We start from the raw sequence: 24865 nt of genomic DNA on the forward strand, positions 1-24865 counted from the left end.
AAAAAAAAAAAAAGTATTCCAGATTATTTTCCCCCTCTGCTGGTGCTAATGTTTATTACTATGATTTTTAATTTTGTTTAAAAAAAAAAATGGGATCATAACCATATATGCTGTTTTTTCAGCCTACTTTAGAAATGTAATCAGCACTCACACCTTCTGTAAAACTGTTTACAGGACCACCTGTATTGCACTGTACATGTGCACTGTGATTTATTCCTTTTTTTGCACTTATTATGAATATTTCTGTAGGATAAATTCAGAGGAGGAAAATTGTTGAGTCAAATAATTTCAGTATTTAAAAGTTAACTTATACTACCAAATTACTCCCAGAAAGACCGTGTAACTGACAAGTAGACCGGCAGTATGAGTTAGTGCCTGTTTATATCTCCACACATGTGACAGGCAGCTCTCCTGCCAGACTGTGACTATGCAGGTGTTTCTTTTCACAAACCTTTCCTTTTGCAAAACAGCAGTGGTAATTCTCCTGCCATCTGTGACTATGCAGGTGACTCTTTTTCTCCTTTTCTTAATAAACTTGTCCTTTCAAAATGTAGAAACAAACAAAACCAACCAAACAAATCCCCTGATATGATTGTTGTTGTTGGTTTTTTTTTTAAAGGTTTATTTACTTGTGCATATAAGAATTGGGGTACAAGCCAGAGGTGCGGGAGCGGGGGAAGAGGATTCACCAGAGACAGAGTGGGGAGCAGAGCAGGCATACTGACGAAGAATACTGCTGAGGGGAGCAGTAGGTGGATCAGGAAAGGTCTGCTGTGCTATGTGGGTCACCTCCCTGGCTGGGGAAATGAACCCATGCTGCAGTGGCTGCAGTTCACTTCATAGTGTTGTGCTCTAACCTGTTGTGCCACCAGGGAAGACCTGATTGTTGTTTTAATGAGCATTTTTATATGCTCAACTCTCAGCATGTAAGAGTTGCTTCAGTGTGGTCACTTCAGCAAAAGTGACCATCAATAGAGGAGGTCAAAGGCTTTGGCAGAGTGCTAACTGCTGATGGGGAACAGGTTAGGCCTGGTGGCACAACAAACAAAGAGGGCAAGGGCCAAAACAGTAACAGAAGGACAAGTACCTGCTTTGTCCCTACTGCCTGGTGCCTGCAACACTCCTGACTAAAGCCGGCCTTCTGTGAGTTTCTGCCATGACAAGCCTCCTGCCACGCTGTTCCTGCACTGTTTAATCTTCCTCAACGAAATACACACAAATTAGATTTCCCATGCCTTATTTTTTCCTAATTTTCACACTTTTCTTTTCTACAATCTTCTAATCCAACACTTCCCACTTGGAGCCTGTAGTTAAGAAATCTGGGTGAGATTTCAGAGACAGACCCAGAGCCTACTCTTTCTGTGACGGTAAAAAGGCAACAGTGCATTCATCTTCCCCTTGCTTCATCTACCACCCTGTCTGCTACTCTACTGTCTTGCCCTCACCACCTTTTTCCTCAACCCTAGTCAGCTAGCAAGGCCACAAGTCAGCTATGCATCTGACTGTTTTTGAAGTAGACAAAATAAAGGGAAAGTATGAACATTTCTCCTTTCCTAAAAATGACAAGCATTATTCTCTTTGGAGGGAGGAGAAGGGGAGCAATTTCTGGCTTCAAAGACTATAAGTTGCTTTAGAAGACTATGCTTGAGAAAGTTCTAGTTCTTCTAGTCTATATGTCTCCTCTTAATTTTGGTCCTGGGTGAGGAAAATCATTTTTCTCATTAGTGAGAGAGTCTGATTTTGTTTTTTTCATATTAAGGCTAAGGAGCAGATTTCTAGAAGTCTGTGCTTTTGTATCAGTAAATTACAAAAGAGGTCATTCTGTTTAAGAGACTCTGTAAGTATCAGGTTTAAGAGTATCTCATTATTTGTCTACAGACCAAAAAGTTTTTATAAATTTTCCTCTTAAACATCTGCTTTCTACATGTGACTTGCTTTTTATAGCTATACCTACAACCTCAATTTCCTGTATTAAAAAGATTTATTTAAGTAATTTTTACTAGATCATTTTAAAAGTAAAACAGTTTGGTAGCTTTGGGATCACAATTACTATGGAACCACCCATTAGCTGCTATTCTTTTTTTTTTTTTTTTTAATATTGGGGGAGGATAAGAGAGGATCCCAAAACAAATGAACAACAAGAAGAAATAATTTCTGCCCTAGGTAAGCAAAACACAACTTCTGCCCCAAATTTAATTCTAATTGCAATTAAGGACCCAAAGAAAACTTAATTTGGGAAGATCCCATTCGAGGTCATCTCCTCTGCTGCTTCTAGCTCCTCTACTTACCAGACTGCTGCTTCAGCTGCTCTTTTTGGATTGCTGCAAAATGCTTGGCATCAGCCAGGGAGCCAAAAAGAGCAGCAAAGGGGTTACTTGAGATGTTGTTGTTATTTTCCTGGTCTGTCATTTCACTTTAAAATATCCTCCATCAAGACCTAAGGGGAGGGGCTACAGAAGGAACAGGTATTAGAGGCAAGGGCAGGTAACCCACAGCTGTAGCATATACCAACAGTTGTTTCTTTCCCCATTTCCTGAATACAGTATATCTAGGAAGGCTTTGGGTAAAACTTTCCAATTCTTCAATCTGTTTTTCAAGATTCAAGATATTTTTGGCAAAGTGGGCAAGGTAGCCTAATTTGGGGACAGTTAAAACCAAAAAGCTTAAAAACCAGCTCGGCTGGAATTCACTTGTCCATAAACATGTTTCCACTTGCTATGCCTCTTAAAAATAAATCAAGTAAAAAAATTACTGAGGTTAAAGAGGGAACTCACCTACTAGCTGTAATAGCAATGTAGCACTTAGACACAATATGGCAAGAACTATGGGTTTTCTACACTTATATATACATATACATATACATACATACATATATATATATATATATGTATATGCACACACACATATTTTATGCTGGCCAACTAGTTCTCATCATGTGAGCATAAGGTGATGCTTGCTCAGGATTTTACCACTTAAGGTTGGAGGTGGTAATTCCTAAGATATAGGCAAACTAAATGTAAGCTTCTATCTCAGACAGAGAATAGTAAATCAGGACAGGAACCAGATTAACAGGATGTTGTGGGTTTTAAATGTTTATCAAGAAGTCTATCTCTATTCCTTGGCTTACAACTACTGATATTTCTTCCACTAGAAACTAAATGATCTTTGCTTAAGTTTACCTTTTGCTATTTATGTGACTTTATAGATACTAAAGCAGCACAAATCCCTCTTGTCAGGTCTGAAGTGTAATATGAAGTAGAGATGTACCTCAACGGTATTTAGAGAAGCTGACTGAGCCTGCATTTGCACTCTTCTGATTATATTTCCTCATTGAAGCGCCAAGAGGCCTCAGTGGCACAATGGGATGATCAGAGCTCCCTGAAAGGCTTTCTCCCCTTTCTGAATTTTAAGGCCACCGCATAGAAATACAACCCTGAAAAGGGTGGGAAGAGACAAAGGGTGTGAACACTCTGCTTGTAAGGATACAGAATTGCAACCAAGGATAAAATCCTTAGAAGGAGTGGGGGGAAAGCAAAAGGGAAGGAGAAAAACAGACCATTTGGTCCACCTTTATTGAAGTAAGACTCCTTATAGAATCATATTATCAAAAGCTAATGTAAGTTGGAAAAATTACCCTCAGTTTTTGGAGGAAGAGACTATAACACTTCTTGACAATTCTGAGGCATCTCCACCAGTTGCTTCACGCTTCTCTGTCGTGTTTTCTGCATAAGAGCTAATGGCTAATTAGTTGCAATGACTTAGGCAGACAGTCTAGTCTCCTCTCAGTATGGTGCTGGGCTTTATTGCTTCAAGGAACTGAACTGTTAGATGTTGCTCTATGTATTTTACTTTTTGTTATATATAACTTAGTTGAGCTTAATAATGGAAAAAAGAAAGACAGTGTATTTAGTGTTGGAATTAACAACAGTCCTTGAGAGGACATTCCCACCCTCTAACCACTGCATAAGTTTATTACCCCTAACTCATGCACAGGTATCAGGAACTGACTCATCGTTAGTTCCACCACCCTAGCATAAGGTACCCTAAGGTTCAGAGTGCTGTGAGCTTTTGTTGTTTTCCGAAATAGCCTCTTTTACCAACATGATATCCCATATTATTTCTTTGGGGGGTTCATCTCATTCCCAATCATGTATTTAGAAAGGGATGATCTCATGTACTAGAAACAGACATGTGGCTCTGGCCTGGCCAAAAAGAATACAGCATTCTCTGGCCAAGGGACTGATTCAGGAGTGGATACATGATTTTAACATGTGTATCAGGGTCAATTAACACGTTTCATGGTTAATTAACATGTTTCAGATCTTTGGCTGAATGTATAGAAAAAGGGACAATTTTGTTTCCACTTGGGTTGCCAGGCTAATAGGATTTGTAATTTTCTACATGGTCTTCCTAATGCATATCTTCTTCCTTGCTAGATCTGCATACAGACAAGCAATCTAAGTACAGGTACATATTTAATTATTTTTCTTCTCCACCTGGCATTATATTTCATAATCATGAAGTCCCAAATAAATATTTATTGAAGGATTCAATCACATGTGCAATTACTCTTAACCTCCTATAATCAATAAAAGTACCCACAATCCTATTTTAAGGTAAAGGTTTTACTATTTGTTTTGGGTTGAAGTAGAAGATCAAATTACTAGGCCAGATACTTGTGGCTTTCTGGTATCTTAGTTCTATCTCAGAATAGATCACAGATAAATCTGTTCTATCTCTGCTACCTGTCTTTGAAAAAAGGGTTTCGACTATCTAACAAACCTCATCTTTTCCATATGTACTTCTGTGCACAAACCATTTTCATAGAAAACTAGGCTAATACTGTGCATACCAACAGAGAAGTTCTACAGGTTCCCTCACTGATGGGGATTTTTGTGGAGATGTCAGTGATCTTATAAATACAAAGAGTGCCTAGATAGCACCCACTCCAAAGGAAATGCTAACATAGAACCTTGGTATTTTGTTTGCTTTAAGATTCAACAATATCAGTAAGGCTTTTTAGTCTTCTACTTACAAATGCAATACAGATACAACACTATTCTGTTGTCAGCTTTTGAAATGATACAACCAGCAACTTCTAGAAATGTTTGCATTTGGTTCTTTTAGAATATGATCATCTTACATCTGTAATAGTTGGTTACCACGGGCCCTACAAAACTCTCTCTGACTAATATTTTGTTGATGGAAGTACTACTAATCCCTTAATGGACACTGTCAGCTCTTGAAGCCTTGAGCACACAAATGTTTAGCATAAGGCCTAGCACTGATTTTGAACAGGAATAATGGGATATTTCACAAAATGGGATCATCAAAATCAAACATTATTAAGTCATGCTCCACAAAGGCTTTGTCTTTATAACAAATCAAAAGAGGATTTAGAAAAAATGTTTTCACTGATACATGTTATACCCACTAATCTTTTCAGACCTCTGTAAAGTGGCAAGAGAGTCATTTGGCAAGCTAGAAAGATCTCATGCTGTCAAAGAGCAGAGCGCATTCCTTCCTGGGTCTGATTTTATCTCAAGAGCGCTCACACGTGGAACTAAAACAGCCTATGACAGTGACTTTAAATACATCCTCATTCTGAGAGCAGAAAAGGCTTCCAAAGAAAAGGTCTATCAAATATAAGCACCTGATCTGTGGTTACTCAATTTTAGAAGTGTCTTCTAGAACCAATGGCTGAGGGAACAGAGTACACTGATCTCTTGTCTTAAGCAATGTCAACACATTCCCATATGTATTCAACTGGTTTGATTACTGCGACTTGGGCTTAACTTTATCTTTTCTGGCATCTAGCTATCTGTTGTCTACTCTGAATTTTATCCCTCCAGGTTCCATAAGGGATCCGCCACAAATAGGGAGACCCACCCACTCCGCGCAAATTCTAGAGGAAGGAAAAAAATTAATGCAAGGCCGGCACTTCGGCCTTCTCCAGGAAGAGCATGGCAGAGAGCAGGAGTGAGGCCAGGGGCTGGCGCACTGTAAGGGGTTCCCAAATAGACAGGGTCGAAGTTCAAGAAGGAGAGGGTCAGTGATGAGGAAAGCACAAAGAATTTGCAGGAGGCAATAACCCAGAAGCCAGGGCCAGAAGAAAGAGATAGTATTGCAGGTTCAACATCCCTTCCCCTCAAGCTACTTCCTCTCTTACCAGAGCCAGAAGGGCCAGCAGCGACGACACGACAGAGTCTCAGTGGCCGAAGAGTTCCCACTTCCGACTCAGCACGGCAACCGGAGATGACATCAGCCCTAGGCGCCAGGCGGGTGGAAACTCAACAGCGCGCCGGAAACTGGGCCAGACGCGGCGACCAGGCGTGCAAATTCCTCTAGCTCGCAGGCTTTAGCTACCAGGGGGCGGGGCTCAGTGAACTGGGAGGGCTTGGAAACCTGTGTATCCTAAACATACTTGACATGTTGCTGCCTGCCACTGCAGGGAGCAATCCCTGTGGGCGTCTTCTTTCTGTTTTCCCAAGCGTTCTTAAACCTTTTAAAATCAGCTCCTGTTACTTTTCTAAAGTGCTACTATCTATGAAGTAACGACAATAGCAGTAACAGTTATAACAATAACGGAAAGTTTTGAGCCCTTTTTTTTTATTAGGTGGCAGGTAACCGTATTAAGTCTGTTGGCAGGTCTCCTGGCCCACTTGTGTCTATGCAAGCATCTCTTTCTTTCCTTTATAATATAATAAACTTACCCTTTTGGATATTCATGAAAAATGTCTTATCTCTGATTGGATTTGCTTTCTTATCTGTAAGCTGGAGATAGGTTACTTTGAGTTACACAAAGTCGATAGGAATAGAATACTTTCAAATGAAAAGATGTCATAAAACTAAGCTAAAATATTTGTGATTCATACAGATGATAAAAGACTAATACCCAGGTTCTATAAAAAGCTTCTACATATTGATTAAAGCCCCAATGTGATTAAAAATGGGCAGTGGACTTGAATAAACATTTCTCTAAGACATGATATATGAATGGTCTATGAGCACAGGAGATATGCTAAACATCATTAATCAATGGGGAAAAGCAAATTCCAGCCACAAGGAATGCTACAACACACTCATTAGGAAGGTTATTATCAAAAACAAAGCAACCAGAAAATAATTGTTAATGAGGATAAGGAGCAATAGGAATCTCAGTGGTTCTTCAAGAAGTTGAAGGTAGAATTACCAGGTGATGCAGCAATTCCACTTCCCGAAAGAATTGCAGTAGGACTCAGAAACATTATTCATAATAACCAAAACATGGAGACAACCATCAAAAGATATGGCTAGATTAAAAGAAACGTGACATGTACATATACTTATTAGTCAGCTTTAAGAAGGAAAGAAATGGCCCTCCCTGGTGGCGCAGCGGGTTAAAGCACAGCACTGAGAATCTGAAGCCACTTCCGTATGAGTTCGATTCCCGCCTGCCGCCTGCCCCGGAGGAGACCACATGGCGAGCCAGACCTCTCCTGACCCGCCCGCTGCTCCCCTCAGCAGTGTACTTCGTCGATCTGCCTGTTCTGCTCCCCACTCTGTCTCTGGTGAAGCCTCTCACCGCCCCTGAGCCTCTGGCCTGTACCCCAGTTCTGTATGAATAAATAAAAAAAAAAAAAGAAGGAAAGAAATTCTGATACATGTGCAATATGGAGGTACTTTGAAAACTTGTGCATTGTGAAACAAACCAGGCTCAGAGGAACTAGTATCACATGGTTCCGTTTATATATATAGTACCTAAAACATGCAAATTTATAGAAACAAAGTAGAATAGAGGTTATCTGAGGGCTGGTGGGAAGGAGGAAGGGTGAGTTCCTGTTTAATATGCAAAAACTTTGTTTAGGATGATGAAAATGGATAGTGGTGATAGTTGTACAATTGTTGTGAATGTACTTAATGTCACTGAATACATTGTAACACAATGCAAATACATCATGATTCAGCAATTCCATTTATTTGTATTTGTTACAAATAGTCACAAGTGTGTTCCAAATGACAATTATTGTTATCACTAAAAACTATAAAACTTCATAAACTGTAAAAAAAAAAATAGGAGAAATCTTTGTGATGCTGGGTTTGGCAAAGCATCCAGGACACCAAAAACACAATCCATAAAAGGAAAAATAAGGGTAAGATGAATTCATTGAAATAAAAAAAAAACTGCACTTCAAAAGGCACCATTAAGAAAATGAAAAGATAAATCACAAATTGGTAGATGTATTTGTAAATCTTAGTAAAGAACTTACTAAAAATTCTTAGTAAAATAATTACACTGAAATATATATGAAAACACAACTCAATAGTGAGAAGATGAAAACACAATTAAAAAAGATATGAATGAACATTTCATTAAAGATAAAAGAATGGCTAGTGAGCATATGAAATGATAATCAACCTCATTTTAAAAAAAAGATTTACTTATTCATGCACACAGAATTGGGGTACAGGCAAGAGCTGAGGGTTGGGGGATGAGATGTACTGAAATACATCTGTACTGAATGTACAGATGTACTGAAATACACTGCTGAGAGGAGCAGCAGGAAGGACAGGAAAGGCAGACCTTTCCTGTGTGCCACGTCCCTGGCCAGGGATCAAACTCCTGCTGCAGTGGCTGCTATAGCTTCATAGTGCTGCGCCCTAACCCACTGTGCCACCAGGGAGGACCCACAACCTCATTAGTTTTATTTGTTACAATAAGATATTGTTTAACCTGTACCATAAAATAGTTATATTTTTAAAAAAACAACAAAAAATTTTTAAAAATTTATCTTTATTTATGCATACATGAACTGGGGTGTAGGTCAGAGGTGCAAGGTGTAAGAGAATTCACACAAATGACAGTTGAGAGCAGAACAGGTGGATCTACTGAAATACACTGCTGAGGGGAGCAGCAGGTGAGACAGGAGAGACAGGTGAGACATGGTTGCGCCATGTGGGTCACTCCTTGGCCAGGAATGGAACTCTTCTTGCAGTGGCTGGTGATAACCTGATAATGTTGAGATTTAAAGCCCTAAGCCACCAGGGAGGCCCACTAACAAATATTTGTGAAGTTGTGGAGAAATAAGAACACTCATCCATTGCTAGTAGGAATGTAAAGTGGCAGAGCCAATTTAGAAAATAATTTTGCAGCTTCTTCAAAAGTTAAATATGAATTTACCATATAACTCAGTAATTCTTCACGCCTACATATGCCCCAGAGAAATGAAAACCTATGTCCACATGAAGAGTTCCATGGGGATGTCCAGAGCAGCATATTTTATGGTTCCATTTATAGGAAATATCCAGAAAAGGCAAATCTGAAGAGACAAAAAGAGGTTAGTGGCTTGCTCAGAGCTGAGGGTAGGAACAGGAATGTTTGAAAACAGCACAAATTCTCTTATGAGAATAATGGGAAATGCTCTAGATAGTTCTAGATGGTGGTGAATGTAAAAAAAAAAGAGAGAGACTTTTTTCTTAGATATGAGACCAAAAATATAATCCACAAAAGAAAAATAGGTCAATTTGCTAAAATTACTGAGAACAGGTGAAATGTCTTAAGTGGATATACTGCAGGGTTTTTTAGCAGTATTCCTGGCCTCTATCAGGTCATGTAAATATGTGATTATTTTAAAATAAGATATTCATATATTAGACATTGTGGCACTGTAAGATAAAAAAGTTGGAGACAACTTAAATACCCATGAATAGAGAAATAGTAAATAATATGTCCATCAATAGAGGACTGATTAAATAAACTATAGTGTATTTGTACAATGTGATTACATAAAAAAAAAAGAATAGCGTCTGTATGCTGGTATGAACTAATCTCTAGCCTTATTAGGTATAAAGTGCAAAATTTACAGTATAATTCCATGCATGTGAAAAGGAGGAGAAGGGAGGATATATAAGGGGATGTACGTAAGAACCTGCTAAGATAATACTTTATCTTACAAGGTTATATAAGCAACTACCATATTGCTTGACTATGTAAAGGAAAACTAGGTGGTTGGGATAAATATGGAGGGAGGTCTGTCAATTAATATTTGAAACATGTGAATTATGACCTATACAAAAACTTAAATAAAAGGTTAACTGTTAAGTGGGCTATTTGAACTGTCCCTTTTTCCTTTACAGTATATCTACCTTCCAATAGGAGGCGCTCCTAAAACACTACACGTTTTTTAACCTTTATTTTGGGAAAAACCCAAAGTTGTCCCGATGGTTTATTTTCTTTGGAAACTCTGAGTCTAGATTTATGACTGAAAGTCTCTCTGCTAGAAGGTTTCCACAATTTATTGCTTTGTTTTTTGACAATTGGATAGAAGGGAGAAAAATGGTAAGTGGTTCAAAAAACCAAATAATGCGTGGGCCCTGTTGTTCTGATTGCAACTTATGATTGACTCAGACTTCCTGATTTATTCATTGCTTGATTGAAAGGTTAATATAGGCCAGTGGTTCCTAGGAACTAAGACAACTAAGGAAGATGTTGTTTCTGAGGGGACTCTTGCAATAACTGCAGATGTTTTTTGTTGTCACAACTGGGGGTTACTACTGGCATCCAGATAGAGCCAATGATGCTACTAAAAACCCTACAATAGGCCCTCCCTGGTGGTGCAGCAGGTTAAACCACAGCACTGAGAAGCTAGAACCACTTCCGCACGAGTTTGATTCCCCGCTCACCCCGGAGGTGACCCATATGGCGGGCAGACCTCTCCTGACCCGCCTTCCCGCTGCTCCCCTCAGCAGTGTACTTCGTTGATCTGCCTGTTCTGCTCCTTGCTCTATCTCTGGTGAATCCTCTCACCGCCCCTGCACCTCTGGCCTGTACCCCAGTTATGTATGGGTAAATAAATAAATCTTAAAAAAAAATTAAGAACCCCCCCAAAAAACAAAACCCTACAATACACAAAACATCTCCCTGAAATAATTATCTAGCCCCAAATGATAATAGTGTGAATACTGAGAAACCCTGGTATTGGTAAAGATTACAATGAACATTTAGCCTCTCTATTGCTTGAGGTGCTATTCTGGGAGGATTGACAACACAGATAGCTTTCTTTTCCTTTACTGCTATTTATTTATGCATATAATAACTGGGGTGTAGGTCAGAGGAGTGGGCGGTGAGAGGATTCACCAGTGACAGAGTAGGAAGCAGAACAGGCAGATCTACTGAACTATGCTGCTGAGGGGAGCAGTGGGCGAGACAGGAGAGGTCTGCTGTGTCATGTGTGTCACTTTCTTGGTGAGGGATCAAACTCAGGCCACAATGGCTTGTGATAGCTTAATGGTCCTGAGACTTTAACCCCAGCACTACCAGGGAGGGCCAGCTTTTTTATTTTTTTAAGACAAGAAAATCAGCACGGGGCCCAGTACTTTCAGAAATGCACCTCCACAATTATCCCCACCACCAAGCCTGATTCTCATAACTGCTTAGGGAAATAAGACAGATTGGTCAGCAGTTGGGAGGACTGGCAATGTGAAGGTAATTTTTTTGAATTTTGTGGAAGGACATACCTACTCTGCGCCTGGAGCTCATTTCTTCCTTGGTTGTTTTCCTTGAAGATGGCTGTATTGGTCATCCTCCCGTTCCTTCAGGGGCTAAAAAGGATAGCACAATCATAAATTCTTCCCCCAGCCACCCCGTGCTCTGTGGATTAATTTGACGCATATTTATTGAGTGTTTTTAGTGTGCAAGGTTTTGGAGCGGGTGCTTTGTGGTCCTGGGGGTAGAACGAACACAAAAGACTCTGTATTTATTCTTCCAGTATGTTCTCACTATATCCAGGTTCAGTTCCTCTCCACTCTTCTCTTTCTTTCATCCACTGTACCCAAAGGGAGAACTATCCCATCACTAGTATGCCCTCGGCAGCGTCTAATCTGTGTAGGATTTTCCAAATACCACCCATTTCTGGCCAATCCCCAAATTTTACCAGCCTTGACTGCACCCATGATTCTTTCATTCTGCTTCCCTTACCTGGTAGAGTTGGTCATTGGACAACAGAATCTGCTTGTCTGAAGCTACAATGAAAAGCAAACAAGGTGGGATGCATAATAAGTTGGGTTATAGTCACACAGTGGAGTTCCAAACAGCAAGAAGAATTAGTGGAATACACCGATGTGCAATAACACAGTCAGACCTTGCAAACACATTTTGAGTAAAAGAAGTCAGAGGCGAGTACTCACCACATGCATGTAATTACACGGGAAAAAAAACATGAAATTGATCGATGTTGTTAGAAGTGAGGTTAGTGCTCACTTTGGGGCTTAAGTAGAAGCTGGAAGTGACCACAGGGGAACTTCTAAGATGTTGGCAATATTCTCTTAAAATGGGTGCTGGATATGTGAGGGTGCTTGTTTCGCTTTTTATTTTGAGTTGCATTATTGTGATTCATGTACTTTTCTGTGTGTAGATTTTGCTTCAATAGAAAGTGTTTAAGAAACAAAGAGGACAGGTTAGAAGTAGCTAGATCCTGACACTGGTAGATATTCTGTGAAAACATGTAGGGTCCTTTTCTCCTGCCTGCCTCATCCAACTATGTACATTAGCCACAAATGCCAAAGCAGCCTCTTCTACTGCATCTATTTTGGTAGGAAGACCAGGTAGTTTCACCTCTCATTTAAGAACAATCTTTTACCTCTTGATTGGCGAACTCCATCCTGTCCAGCAATTAGGTAGACCCCAACACCAAGCAAGAACATGCTGATGATTTCAGCCAAGACAAAGCCAGATATTGTGCTTGCATTCAGCTCAATGCAGTTCTGACACACTGTAGGGAAAGAGGACAAGCTCCTTCAGGGTGTGTAAAGTGTGCAGAATCTTTTTTTTTTTTTAAGATTTATTCATTTATGCATACAGAACTGAGGTACAGGCCAGAGGTACAGGGGTGGTGAGAGGCTTCACCAGAGACAGAGTGGGGAGCAGAACAGGCAGATCGATGAAGTACACTGCTGAGGGGAGCAGTGGGCAGGACAGGAGAGGTCTGCTGGGCCAAGTGGGTCACCTCTGGGGCGGGGATTGAATCTGCACTGAAGTATCTGCAGCTGGCTTGCAGTGCTGCGCTCTAACCCGCTGCGCCACCAGGGACGGTCCTGCTCAGAATCTTTTTCTCCTACCTGCTAGTGATAATGCTCCCCTCTAAGGCAACAAGCCCTTCTTACTGAGGGTGAGGTATTGCCTGCACCAGGAATGAAGTGTTTCTTGATGTTCTGCTGCTTCCAGGAGCCCTAACAGGAGCTGTCTGAAATGGAAGGAAAACCAGACCCCAAACTGAACTGGCCTCTCCCTTCCACTGCTGCTCACCTTATAATACCCATCGTCTCACCTACCTGCCCCAAATCAGTTCATAGAAATTTCTGCCTTCTTCAATCTGTGGGGTCCACCTGAAGGTAGGCTAGGCACAGGACTGGCTATGCTTTTATAAGAAGCTGGGTGAACTATGGCTTTCTAAATTGAAAAAAAAAAAAAAAAAGAGGCAACTCTATCCCTGACAGGAAGCTAGAACAGCAAGTGTCACTTAATTTCCCAATAGACAAACCAAAAGAATGACATACTTCTGTAATACAGTTGGACTTGTAAACTTTTTCTTCCATTGTTACATTTATATATCCCTCGAGGGTCCTTGATACTACTTCCAAGATTCCAGGTTTTCTTTTTGTCAGGTATTTCATTGCCATCTTTCGACCATATGACATCGCTATTTGTCCCACGACATATCAGAAGTACAGAACCGTCCTCTTGATTCTTCACTGTTATTGAATCTACAGAAAAGGGAAAAGACAAGGTCTGTTAAGGATCTTTTTAAAACATATTTACTTATTCATGCACACAAGAACTGGGGTGTAGGCCAGACGTGTGGGGGGTGTAAGAAGATTCAGAGACAGGGTGGGGGGCAGAACAGGCAGATTTACTGAAACACACTGCTGAGGGGGGCAGTAGGGAGACAGAAGAGGCCTGCTGCACCATGTGGGTCACTCCCTGGCTGGGGATGGAACTCATGCCGCTGTGGTGGCAGGTAGCTTCATAATGTTGCCACTTAACCCCTTGCACTACCAGGGAGGCCCCTGTCAAGGATCTTGGCTCTGAATTTCTTCCTGCCTTGGGATGTTAAGAAAATACCATTCCAGCTGTACTGGTCCAATTTTAATGTGCACACGAATCACATGGGAGGGCAGTTACACCTTCAGGCTCTACTCAGTCACTCTGGGAAAGCTGAGAGTCTGCGTTTGTCACATGCTCCCAAATGATGCCCATGCTGTTGACTATTTGCTTGCACTTGGAGTAGGGTCGACTTGCTAGGGTCCTGTTTCTCTTGGGGGAACCAGAAAATAAAACTGCTTAGCCACAGGGAAGCTGCATAGAAAGATCACGACTGGACTTTGATTTGGTTGACAATGGAGATGCTGGTTATCTATCCCTCCTCCTACTGCCCTTTCTAAAGTGTTCACTCACTCCTATTGGACTTCATTTATACAAAGCAATTCCTCTCTTCAATTTGAAGAAAGGAAAAATCTATTTTTCCTACCTTCTTCCTCCTTGGCCAAAGTACCTGTAAAAATAGAAGAGAGAGGGAGAGGGTAAGCTGGGCATGGTATTGTTAATACCTTAGGTATTGTTAAGAAAAAATAATAACAGGCCTAAAATGGAGTCATGTTAGACACGACCAAGTCCTAATGCCTACTCTAATTGCAGTCTCAGCTTCTCTCAAAAGTGGGATTATTTTTTAAAAAGATTTATTTATTTATGCATACAGGACTGGGATACAGGCCAGAGGTTCAGGGGTGGTGAGAGGATTCACCAGAGACAGAATGGGGAACAGACCAGGGAAGTTGATGAAGTACACTGCTGAGGAGAGCAGTGGGCGGGTCAGGAGAGGTCTGCTGCGCCATGTGGGTCCCTCCGGGGCTGGGGATTGAACTTGTGCTGCAGTGACTGTGGTTAGCTTTGTAGTGCTGTGCTTTAATCTGCTGAACCACTACAGAAAGCCCTGAAAGTGGGATTCTTCAATTAAAAAAAATTTTTTTAAAGGTTGATTTATTTAGGCATACAAGAACTGGGGCACAGGCCAGAGGTGTGTGTGTGAGGGTGAGAGGATTCATCAGAGACAGAGTGGGCAACAGAACAGGCAGGTTGACTAAAATATACTGCTGAGAGGAGCAGTGGGAGAAACAGGAGAGGTTGGTCATGCCATATAGGTCACCTCCCTGGCCAGGGATTGAACTCATGCTGCAGTGGCTGTGGATAGCTTCATAAGGCTGTGCTTAAACTTGTTGTGCTATCAGGAAGGACCCAAAAGTGGGATTCTAAAGCAATCTACCTGGAGTTTCTTGGTTAGCAATAGCGAGGTAATTTGCAGAAGACCACCCTCTTGCTAGAGGGTAGGTGGCCCTATCTGAAATAATCTTTTTCCCCCTTTTTTTAATAACCTTGTCTTAAAAGCCTTCCATTTTGTCCAATTCCTTGCAGAGATTTTCTGCTTGCTAGAGGGGATATTGTCTGATTCATGAATATTTTGATAACAGTATTACTGCTATGGTCATTTAAGGTCAAGATGGAGTGACAGGGGCCCTCTCTGATGGCACAACGGTTAAAGGACAGCACCATGAAGCTCGCTGCAGTTGCTTCAGTGTGAGTTCGATCCCCAGGCTAAGGAGGTGACCCACATGGCATGGCAGACCTCTCCTGGCCTGCCCGCTGCTTCCCTTACTAGTGTACTTCATCAATCTGCCTGTTCTGCTCTCCAGCCTGTCTCTGTTGAAGCCTTTCACCACCTCTGCTCCCTCTGGCCTGTACCCCAGTTGTGTATGTATAAATAAATTATACACACACACACACACACACACACACACAGACACACACATATTTGGAAAAGCAAAAGAAAAGTAGTGTAGCCAAAATAGAGTGTGTGATAGAAAGAGGTAGGACATGACTCAAAGTATGATGGAAATAGTTGGAAAGAGTCAACTGTCCTAGAACTTCATGCAGGGCTGGATTCCAGAGTACCCAGCATAGTATCCGGTACCCAATAAGAGCTCGATATTTGTTGAGTGAATAAAAGGATGAATAAAAAACAATCAAAACAAAAATCCAAAAAGCAAGACAAACAGGCAGATTTCCTCTAGCTTGTCCTGCTAACCTGGACCATCCGAAGAGCTCCCTCTTCCTAGCTTAGATTTCATGCGGAGTCTGATTGCTGACATGTTGTGTGTAATTTTACTTATCTGGGTCCTATTTCTTTTTAGCACTTGAGAGCTCATGTAGCCAAGTTTCTTAGATTCACTGGCAAAAGAACTGAGTCCAGAGGAAGGGAGCAGTGTCCTAGTTCATGGACTCCCTGGGTGGCTGAGCTGGCTTTGGGCTCTGGCTCAGCCTGTGCTCTCCGACTCTGTCGGGTTGCCTCACTCAGGCTTTGGGTCTCTCAATCCAGGTTGTCTCTAGGAGGTTCTTTTTCCCATTCCCCTCAGAAATAATTCTAAACGCTCTCTTCAAGACCCTCACTTGACCACCACCATTATTTCAAGGGGTATCGCCCCCCCCCCCCCGCCCCCCGTGTTTGTTGAGAACACAGATGCTGTTTGGGCAGCTACAAGCCTATTTATGACAGAAGCTATTTGCGCTTCCTTTCTCCTAGTCTCAGAGGCTATGGGTGTCTCCTTTGTGTTTCTGGTCCCATTTTTGACTCCATCATTTCATTATCAACTCCAGACCTCTCTGTGCCACTATTTTCTATTGTAACTTAGAAACGGTGCTCATGATTCTTTCACTCTCAAAAAAATTTCTTCTTACGCTTCACTTCCTCCTCTACATCCCACTTGAGTTCTCCTCCCTTCTCATCCAACTTTCTTTCAAGCCTAGTCTACACTTCATCACTGCCCCTTCACTCTTACTCATTTCCATTTGGTTTCTACTCATTCTACCTCAGCCCACTAAATTATCTAGAATCTTTACTCCTGAAAAGTCCCACAGATCTAAACTTATAAATATATTCTTATATTCGTGGACCGCTCTTTAACATGTAATTCTTAGCTAATCTCTCCTTCTGGAAGTTGTCTACTCCCTTGGTGTCCAGGGTATTGCACCCACCAGATTACTCAAGCCCTTAGACCATTGCCTTATCTCTGTACTGAGATGTTTTTTCTAACTGTCCCTTACAAGTCAGAATCCTCATTCCATCCTCAGCCCCCTCTTCTTCACACAGCACATATGTGATTTCAGCAATTTCCACAACTTGAGCTCCCTCCTCCTCCCCAGTGGGTGAAGAATTACCTTTAGTTTAGGCACCAGGCATCAACCTTTCTGTCAGTTATTTCTAATTGAATATTTTAATATTTGTGCAGGCATCTCAAATTGCATCTTATACTAGCCTGGAAACATTGAAATACCGCTCTCCATTTAGGCTATGAACTCCTTCGGGCAGAAGGTTTTCACTCATCTTTATGGTCTAGCCTACTGTATAATAGGATCTTATTCTTATCTATTTACCAGTTGACCAGCTGACCAAATGCTGGAGTGAAGTAAATGCTTCATCAGTTTACAGCAAGCCTTGGCTCTGAGCTAAGAAACATTTCTTTTTAGGCTTCTTGCCTGTGCCCTTCAAGGTTACAATCGGGCCTAAGATGGCGGCAGGCGGGTGTTCTCCCTACCCAGTTAAGTCCTCGGTTTTGATTTGTCAATGACAAAGGATATCATCTCTTCCATGTGACACTGCTTCTTTCTAAAAGAAAAGAGTCAAAAGTCTTCATTTTTGCCCTTCCTTTTCTGAACTCTAAGGTGGCAAGGGGCCAGGCTTGAGATTAGGAACCCCGATCTTCTTTGCCCCTGGTAATGACCTCCTCCTTTGAGCCATTCTCATAAGACCCTAGTGGGTCCTTACCTTGAAGAAGAATGATAGCCAGGAAGAGGCCAGCCAGGACCCGCTGCTCCATGTCTATCTCTGTTCTTCCGCAGAAGCTCTGAGAAGCTCGTAGCAGCCAGCTAGTCTGCTCAGCAGCAAGCCGGGCCCCACCCCACATCCTTTGGGCTGGGGCAACTTCAGAAGGCAAGAACCTTTTGCTCCAAATGTGGGCAGCAGGGGCCTCAGCAGGCTGTAGCTGCAGCTGTCTCTTGTTTTTCCTTTAATGAGTGGAGGCTGGGAGGGTTGGAGATGCAGAGGTGCAAGGTGATGGACTGCCATCCAGAGATTTGGCTTGCAGAGAACCACCTCTGGGGCTGCGCAGAAGATGGCTTGACTCCATTCTTCATGAGGGAGATAAATGTCTCTACCACTTGTCGCTGGGATCTCAGCCATCTGTTGCTTGTTGGATGTACTGGTGGATTTAGACAGGAACACTTGGGTGCATGGGACTAGAACTGTGATTGGAAAGCATTTAGTGCAGGCCCTCATTCAGATATTTTTCACCATTCTTTTGAGATAAGTCATCTGCCAGAAAGAAATAGGTGGTACAATTCCAAGAAGACAGGTAATACTTTTCTAGGGGCCAGAGGCCTAGGCTGTGTTTTCAGGGTCTCAAGTCCTGTCTCTTTCAGTCAGTAAGTCATCAACAAATGTAAATAGAATTCTGGTTTTGTGCCAGGCACAAGCCAGGTGTTGAAGACACAGAAGTGATCACATCATATCTACACTCTGCCCTCAAGTAAATTACATTCCAACTGTGGTTGTGTGCAGAGTTTTAGATCCCTCATATCACAGGAAAAATCCACTTGTCTCCAGGGGAGACTCATTTCTGACTTAGTGAGTCAATAATATTATAACTAATAACTATCTTTTGGGCACAAATGATGTGTCAGGCCCCATGCAAGCATTTTATTGGAATCCTTATCCTATACTGAGGGGATTAGGATCTAAAAAATTCTGTGGTTGATGCTGGCCCAGCTGGGAGGCAGTACTGGAATCAGATTTAAATCTCTAGCTGGCCCATGGGGATTACAACTGAGATGGAAAAATCACAAAATGAAGAATGATGTAAAAAAAAAAATAGCATATATGTGTGTAGGATTCATTATGATAAAAAAAAAAATCTCTAGCTGGGCGAGGCCTCTAAATCCAGGCTCCTACTGGTAAGAAGCAGCTTGATCTGGTGTCCCAACCTGCCCAGGGAGGGACCTTGAGCAAGACCAGGAACAACAAGGGCTGGTGGGTCTTGCTTATGTGATTGGGCTGACAGCTTCTCTCCAGGGTTTTCAGAGGTGGCAGTTTTCAGATGGTGAGTTAATGCAGTTGTGTTGTTGACAAGGACCCCAAAAGTGCTTGTTTTTCATCAGTGACTGAGGAAAAGGCCCTCCTAAATCTTTTACTTCCTGGGAGTCTAGGCAACCTTTTCCATCCTCTTTGTTCTCCTTCACCTCACCCACACTCCCTGCTCAGAGAAAGCACTTTGCACCTGCTTCCTTTTTTCCCCCACCCCCAGTCTCCTTCTACCCTGAGAGTCTCCCATCATCAACGGTAGACATCAGAGAAAAGGGTGTCTTGTAGTCCCTCCCCCACCCTTTGCTTTTTCCGGTATCGGTGAGTCAGTTCTGGGGAGGACAGTCCTCCTCCTGGCTGAGAGTTTTGTGACCTGGGGCTATATACTGGCTCAATTCTGCTGAAGATGGAACCCAGCAGGTGTCTGAGTGGACTGATATTGGCCATCTTCCTCTCCCAAGGTAAGACTTGTCCAGCAGGGTGAGGGCATCGTGGAGAAGGGACTTGGGAGGGATCTTACCATCTTAAGTGAGGTCTATCTAAAACTTCTCAACGCTAACTTCAGTTCATCAAACTGGGTCGTCACGAAGGGGAGGATTGAGATGTAGCGCAGGGTATGGGAAAGAGCCTCTCAGCTGTGACTGACTCCACTTTGTGGGGCGTCTTGGCTTGATTGTCTCCCTCAAGGTCTTAGCAGAGAGCCATCGGAATGTGGTGTGTATGTGCCTGCAGCTCTTGCTGGAAATGGGAGTGGTTTCCATCTAGAGCTGATGGCCTCTGGGATCCAGGACCCTAGTCATTTGGTCATCACCTGCAGCCACGCTCCAGTGTGCAGAGGAAGGCTTTAAGAGAAAAATTTAGTAGGAGGGAGGGACAATTTGAGGTAGCAGGGTGACCAACTCATTCTAGCTTGTCTGGTTAAAAATCTGTAGTTTCATATCCCAGAGACCCTCTCCATCCCAGGCAAACTGGGAATAGCAAAGACCTCAGTAGGCAGCTGTTTTGGGATATCCAGAATTTCCACTGGAGACAGATCTCCAAGAAAGACAGGACTGGAGGATGTATATGCAGACACACTTGTAGAGAGACACTTGATATAGTCAGAGGCATAAGAAGCAGTTCTTCTGGGGTTTTCTAGAGGAAGCTCAGGAATCCTAATTGGCAACTGAGTATGAAGTTCAGGAGAATGTAGATTCTACTTTTCTCTGGGTTGAGGAAGCATAGTCCAGGGCCTATGTGGGTTGAAAAATGCTTTCACTAAAAACAAGTTTGGCTCTAGAACAGTGCTGTGCATTCCTCCAGCCTTTAGACTCCCCAGAATACAACTTATGTGAGGCTCCAAAAATGGATTTGATAAAAACAAATTTTCTGTTCCCTGCCTCCTATGCAAGGGTAGGAGCAAAATATCTTTATATGGGGTTTTGCCTTCTGAATTCCTGGATGAGCAATTCACACTGGCTTCTCCCTTATCTCTAATCACAACGGCTTTGATAACAAGAGCCCCATTTCCTTTGAAGCTGTGGGACAAGGACAGGGAAGAGGATGAGAAGTTGAAGTTGGTGTGTTACAGGTGGTAGAAAGTAGAATTAGATACTTTCTTGGAGAGAAATCGTGGCTATTTCTAAAGGTGGAAAGTTCTATTTTTCCATACTTCTTGGGTGCATTAACATCCTCACCTATTACTAACCAGTGGTTGAAACTCTTTTCTGAAAAGGCTCTTGAATCAACCCAGGCCCACAGTTTCCTTTTCTACTCTGTGCTCCTCAGGTCAGCCTCTGCTTGCAGTGAGTTCTCGTGTTCTTCCTGGGTCGGCATTTCGTGTTTTCCTGGGCCTGCATTTCTGTGGGGGAGCCTCCTGAAGACTTTTCTTGATACTTCTGTCACTCATTAGAGACCATAAACTGTCCTAGATTTGGAATGTGTTCCTTCTTACGTGCAAGACTTCCCAGGAACCAGGGATCTGGTGCAGGCTGAAGAACTGTCTCCATTTTTTTTCCCCCTTAGGGAGCTCCGTAAATGTACAGGAAGTTGAGGAAAACGTGTTTGTGTTTTGCAATAGCAGCATCTCGCGGATAGAGGGAACAGAAGTAATACCAATGAAAGTGGACGATACAGTCGTCAGCTTGGGAAAACGCATCCTAGACCCACGAGGACGATATAAATGTACAGGAAAGGATGCAAACGAAAACGATGTTATTGTACAAATCTATTATAGAAGTATGTACCTCCTGGAGTCTGTGGGTTGGAATGGATAGGGCCTCTGCCTAATAGAAATTTCTAGCTGGAGAAGATTGTGGTGGACCAGTCTGCTCTCTTAACAACAGGAGTCACTCTTACAAAATCTGGGGTGAACCAGGTTGTGGGATCCTTGGTGGGAAAAAGCTTAACTAAATGAGAAGGAACATTAGAGGCCTTGTGACCCAAAAGTCCGGGCTTGGTTGGGAGACTGGTTCAGCCTAATGCCTTGTTTATGTTCCCACAAAGCTGAAACTGCTTCTCAGTTTTCCACGGAGATTTTTTGGGGTGAGGCAGATGTAGCAAGGCCATCAGCAGGCCCTTCTATCAGAATCTTACAGACGTTTAGCATGAGCAATCTTAGGATTGCCTTATGAGGCTGAGATGGTTTCTTGATCTAGAAAATGAATCATCTCTGCTCTTGGCCCTCTTCCTCCACAGTGTGCCAGAACTGTGTGGAGCTGGACTCAGCCACTTTGAGTGGCATTGTGGTCGCTGACATCATAGCCACTTTGCTCCTTGCTTTGGGAGTTTACTGTTTTGCTGGACATGAGACTGGAAGGCTCTCTGAGGGTAAGGGTCAGAACATATGTCTGTGTGTGTGCATGTGAATGTGTGTATATGCACACACTTGCTGTAGGTGTGGGTGTGAGTGTGCACTTAATAAGGAAGGGGGCAGTGTGTTTGACCTCACCTAAGAGTCCCTCTTACAATTCTGTAAAGACTTCTACAACTGGCTATTGGAAAAACTTGTGGGGGACTTCCTAGTGGCACAAAGGGTTAAGTCTCAGCTCTATGAAGCTATCTGTAGTCACTGCAGCACAAGTTTGATCCCGGCCAGGAAGCTGACCCACAAGGGCTCAGCAGACCTCTCCTGTCCTGCCCGCTGCTCCCATCAGTAGTGTATTTCAGTAGATCTGCCTGTTCTACTTCCTACTCTGTCTCTGATGAATCCTCTCACCACCACACCTACCCTGTACCTCTGGCCTACACCCCAGTTCTTTTATGAATAAATAAATAAATCTTTTTAAAAAAAAAAAGAACTTTTGGCCCTCCCTGGTGGCGCAGCGGGTTAAAGCATAGCACTAGGAAGCTAAAACCACTTCCGCATGAGTTCGATCCCCGCCTACCCCGGAGGTGACCACATGGAGTGGCAGACCTCTCCTGGCCCGCCTGCTGCTCCCCTCAGCAGTGTACTTCGTTGATCTGCCTGTTCTGCTCCCTACTCTGTCTCTGGTGAACCCTCTCACCCTCTGCATCTCTGGCCTGTATCCCAGTCTGTATGAATAAATAAATAAAAAAATCTTTAAAAAAAAAAAAAAAAAAAAGAACTTTTGGGCAACTCCCTGGTGGCGCAATCGGTTAGGGTGCAGCACTGCAAGTTAGCTGCAGCCACTTCAGGGCAAGTTTGATCCCCGGCCCCAGAGGTGACCACATGGCACAGCAGACCTCTCCTGTCTCTCCTGCTGCTCCCCTCAGCAGTGTATTTCAGTCATTCTGCCTGTTCTGCTCCCCACACTGTGTCTGGTGAATCCTCTCACCACCCCTGCACTGCTGGCCTGTGCCCCAGTTCTGTATGAATAAATGAATAAATCTTAAAAAAAAAAAAGCTACAACTGAGATGGAAAAAATGTACAAAATGATGTAAAAATAAACTGCTATAAAATAAAAAAAATCTAAAAAAAAAAAAAAGCTTATGTGCCCCTCTGGCTTGTGAAGACTTCCGAGGGGCAAGCAGTGCCTGTGAGGTGCCTGGAGCATCACCATCTCGTCCTCCGATGCCCTGGATGACTCTTTTTTCATGTTTCTTCTAGCTGCTGATACTCAAGTTGTCATGAGAAATGACCAGCTCTATCAGGTGAGTCCTGGGAGGAAAGCAGTGAGAACGGGTGGACTTAGTGGGCAGGAAGAGGCGGACAATAGTGTTCTATGGAGATGTGGAGCATCCTAGTGGGGAGTTCATTCCTGGGGCGTCTGGGACGGTCAGCCATGAGCACTGACCCCTGGGGTTCTCCCCTGGAGAGATCTGACTCTGCCTCTTTCCCCCTCTTCACCTCAGCCCCTCCGAGAGCGGAACAATGACCAGTACAGTAGTCTTGGGGAAAACTGGCGGCGGCGGAACAAGTGAACCCCAGACTGGTGGTTTGCAGGAGCATCACTTACCAGCAGTATTTCCTCTCCTTGCTCAGCCAATAAAGATGATCTCTTACATCGGCAGGCGTGTGGACTTTTCACAGCTTCTGGGGCAAGGCGTGGGTGAGGTCCTGACTTGGCTGTACCTTACCATCCCTGCCCACCTGTGTGCCACTGTCATCACTTTCCCTCCAAGTCCCAGTCCCCTGGTGCTTCTGACCTGATGGGCTCTCGGGGTGCAAGGTCTGCCCCGCTCCCCTCCCTTGGCTATTGCTGCCTTGAGTTCCCCTAGCACATCCTTTCCAGGGGTTTGTCTTCCTCACCACAGCTGAGCATAGGCTGCTGCGCTCTGGGACCCAGCCACACAGAAGTTTCCATGACATCATGAGTGGAGGTGGCAAGACATCAAGGACCGTGGACTCTTATCAAGAGATGGAATGTGTTTGTGACAGGTCTCCCTTTTGCTAAGGGGTGACCTTGGCTTTGTGATCCCTGTGGAGTGTGAGGAGAGCTCAGCCTTCAGCTCCCTTTTCCCCAGTGAAGGCTTTAGCTTCTGTATGTATGTGTCTGTCTGTCTGTGTTCCCCCACAATCTGCCCTTACCCTGCCCTTGTCTTCTGCATCATAAATTGGCACCAGAAACCCTTTGTTGGTGAAAACAACCCACTTGGAAAGCTGGAGTTTGAGACTTGGTGGGGGCTTGAGATATTTTCAGTGTCTCTCATCTTTAGCCAGTGGGTGAGTGGTGGTCCTGAAACTTTGGGAGGCTGAAGGATTAATTTAAAATATGGGCTCCCCTTGAGGTCTGTGGTCCCCAGGTGATTCTGAAGCAGCCCCAATTCAGAACCCAAACTTCTGGGCCCGAGAAAGAATTGAAGCCACTTACTCTTTTGTGTCATTTATGCCCATTTCTGTCTGTTATCATTGCGAATCCCTCCTTTTGTAAGGGGGGTTCCCATCCAGATAGTACCTAGTTCCCAGCTTTGTACTTACCTCTCTGGGTAAGAGTAACTTAGTGAATGTTACGACAGTTTAATGAGAGTAGCAGTTCCCCAGGTCACTATTCCCAAAGGAGAAAAGAGTTTTAACATCCACATAACCAGAGACCTGGAAGATTCTGCCCACTGTCTCCTCAAGATACACAGAGAAACTGATTTGGTTAGAGACAGAATGAACTTCCAATATGCATATGCTTTATTCATGATTATGGTAGATTCCTACCCTTAAAATCCCTGCTGTGGTGGCCCTCCCTGGTGGCGCAGCGGGTTAAAGCACAGCACTGAGAATCTAAAGCCGCTTCCGCATGAGTTCGATTCCCGCCTGCCCCGGAGGTGA

At 43.1% G+C, this 24865-nt stretch overlaps 3 protein-coding genes across 4 annotated transcripts in view; 1 reads left to right on the forward strand and 2 right to left on the reverse strand.

Moving 5' to 3' along the window:
• Nucleotides 1-6242, reverse strand: part of UBE4A (ubiquitination factor E4A) — a 34636-nt gene extending 28394 nt beyond the window's left edge. Inside the window, exons 1-3 of one of the 2 annotated variants that reach the window (XM_012729797.1) lie at nt 6170-6242; nt 3268-3433; nt 2289-2450 (exon numbers count right to left, since the gene is read on the reverse strand). In XM_012729797.1, coding sequence (XP_012585251.1) covers nt 2289-2409 — 121 coding nt within the window. In that variant the 5' untranslated portion in view covers nt 2410-2450; nt 3268-3433; nt 6170-6242. The remainder of the gene's footprint in view (nt 1-2288; nt 2451-3267; nt 3434-6169) is intronic. The other variant, XM_004689212.2, reaches the window with a different exon arrangement.
• A 5272-nt stretch (nt 6243-11514) lies between these two features.
• On the reverse strand, nt 11515-17904 carry CD3G (CD3g molecule, gamma (CD3-TCR complex)). The gene is made up of 6 exons (XM_004688827.1): nt 17853-17904; nt 14505-14528; nt 13534-13740; nt 12618-12749; nt 11957-12000; nt 11515-11580 (listed from the first exon to the last, which is right to left on the reverse strand). The coding sequence occupies exons 1-6, from the start codon at nt 17902-17904 to the stop codon at nt 11515-11517; spliced, it is 525 nt and encodes a 174-aa protein (XP_004688884.1).
• A 1655-nt stretch (nt 17905-19559) lies between these two features.
• On the forward strand, nt 19560-23526 carry CD3D (CD3d molecule, delta (CD3-TCR complex)). The gene is made up of 5 exons (XM_004689213.2): nt 19560-19624; nt 21168-21380; nt 21840-21971; nt 23213-23256; nt 23458-23526. The coding sequence occupies exons 1-5, from the start codon at nt 19570-19572 to the stop codon at nt 23524-23526; spliced, it is 513 nt and encodes a 170-aa protein (XP_004689270.1). The 5' UTR covers nt 19560-19569.
• Nucleotides 23527-24865: the final 1339 nt, after the last annotated feature.

Source organism: Condylura cristata, unplaced genomic scaffold (genome assembly GCF_000260355.1).
Source record: "Condylura cristata isolate star-nosed mole 26May11 unplaced genomic scaffold, ConCri1.0 scaffold00025, whole genome shotgun sequence".
Lineage (NCBI taxonomy): Eukaryota > Metazoa > Chordata > Mammalia > Eulipotyphla > Talpidae > Condylura > Condylura cristata.

Coding starts and splice junctions, on each gene's coding strand:
- CD3G (XM_004688827.1), bottom strand. CDS start 17,904: ATGGAGCAGCGGGTCCTGGCTGGCCTCTTCCTGGCTATCATTCTTCTT. Junction 12,001..12,617: donor TGGAGTTCGCCAATCAAGAG/GTAAAAGATTGT, acceptor TTTTCATTGTAG/CTTCAGACAAGCAGATTCTG. Junction 11,581..11,956: donor CCAATGACCAACTCTACCAG/GTAAGGGAAGCA, acceptor TATCCTTTTTAG/CCCCTGAAGGAACGGGAGGA.
- CD3D (XM_004689213.2), top strand. CDS start 19,570: ATGGAACCCAGCAGGTGTCTGAGTGGACTGATATTGGCCATCTTCCTC. Junction 19,625..21,167: donor GGCCATCTTCCTCTCCCAAG/GTAAGACTTGTC, acceptor TTTCCCCCTTAG/GGAGCTCCGTAAATGTACAG. Junction 21,381..21,839: donor TGTACAAATCTATTATAGAA/GTATGTACCTCC, acceptor CTTCCTCCACAG/TGTGCCAGAACTGTGTGGAG.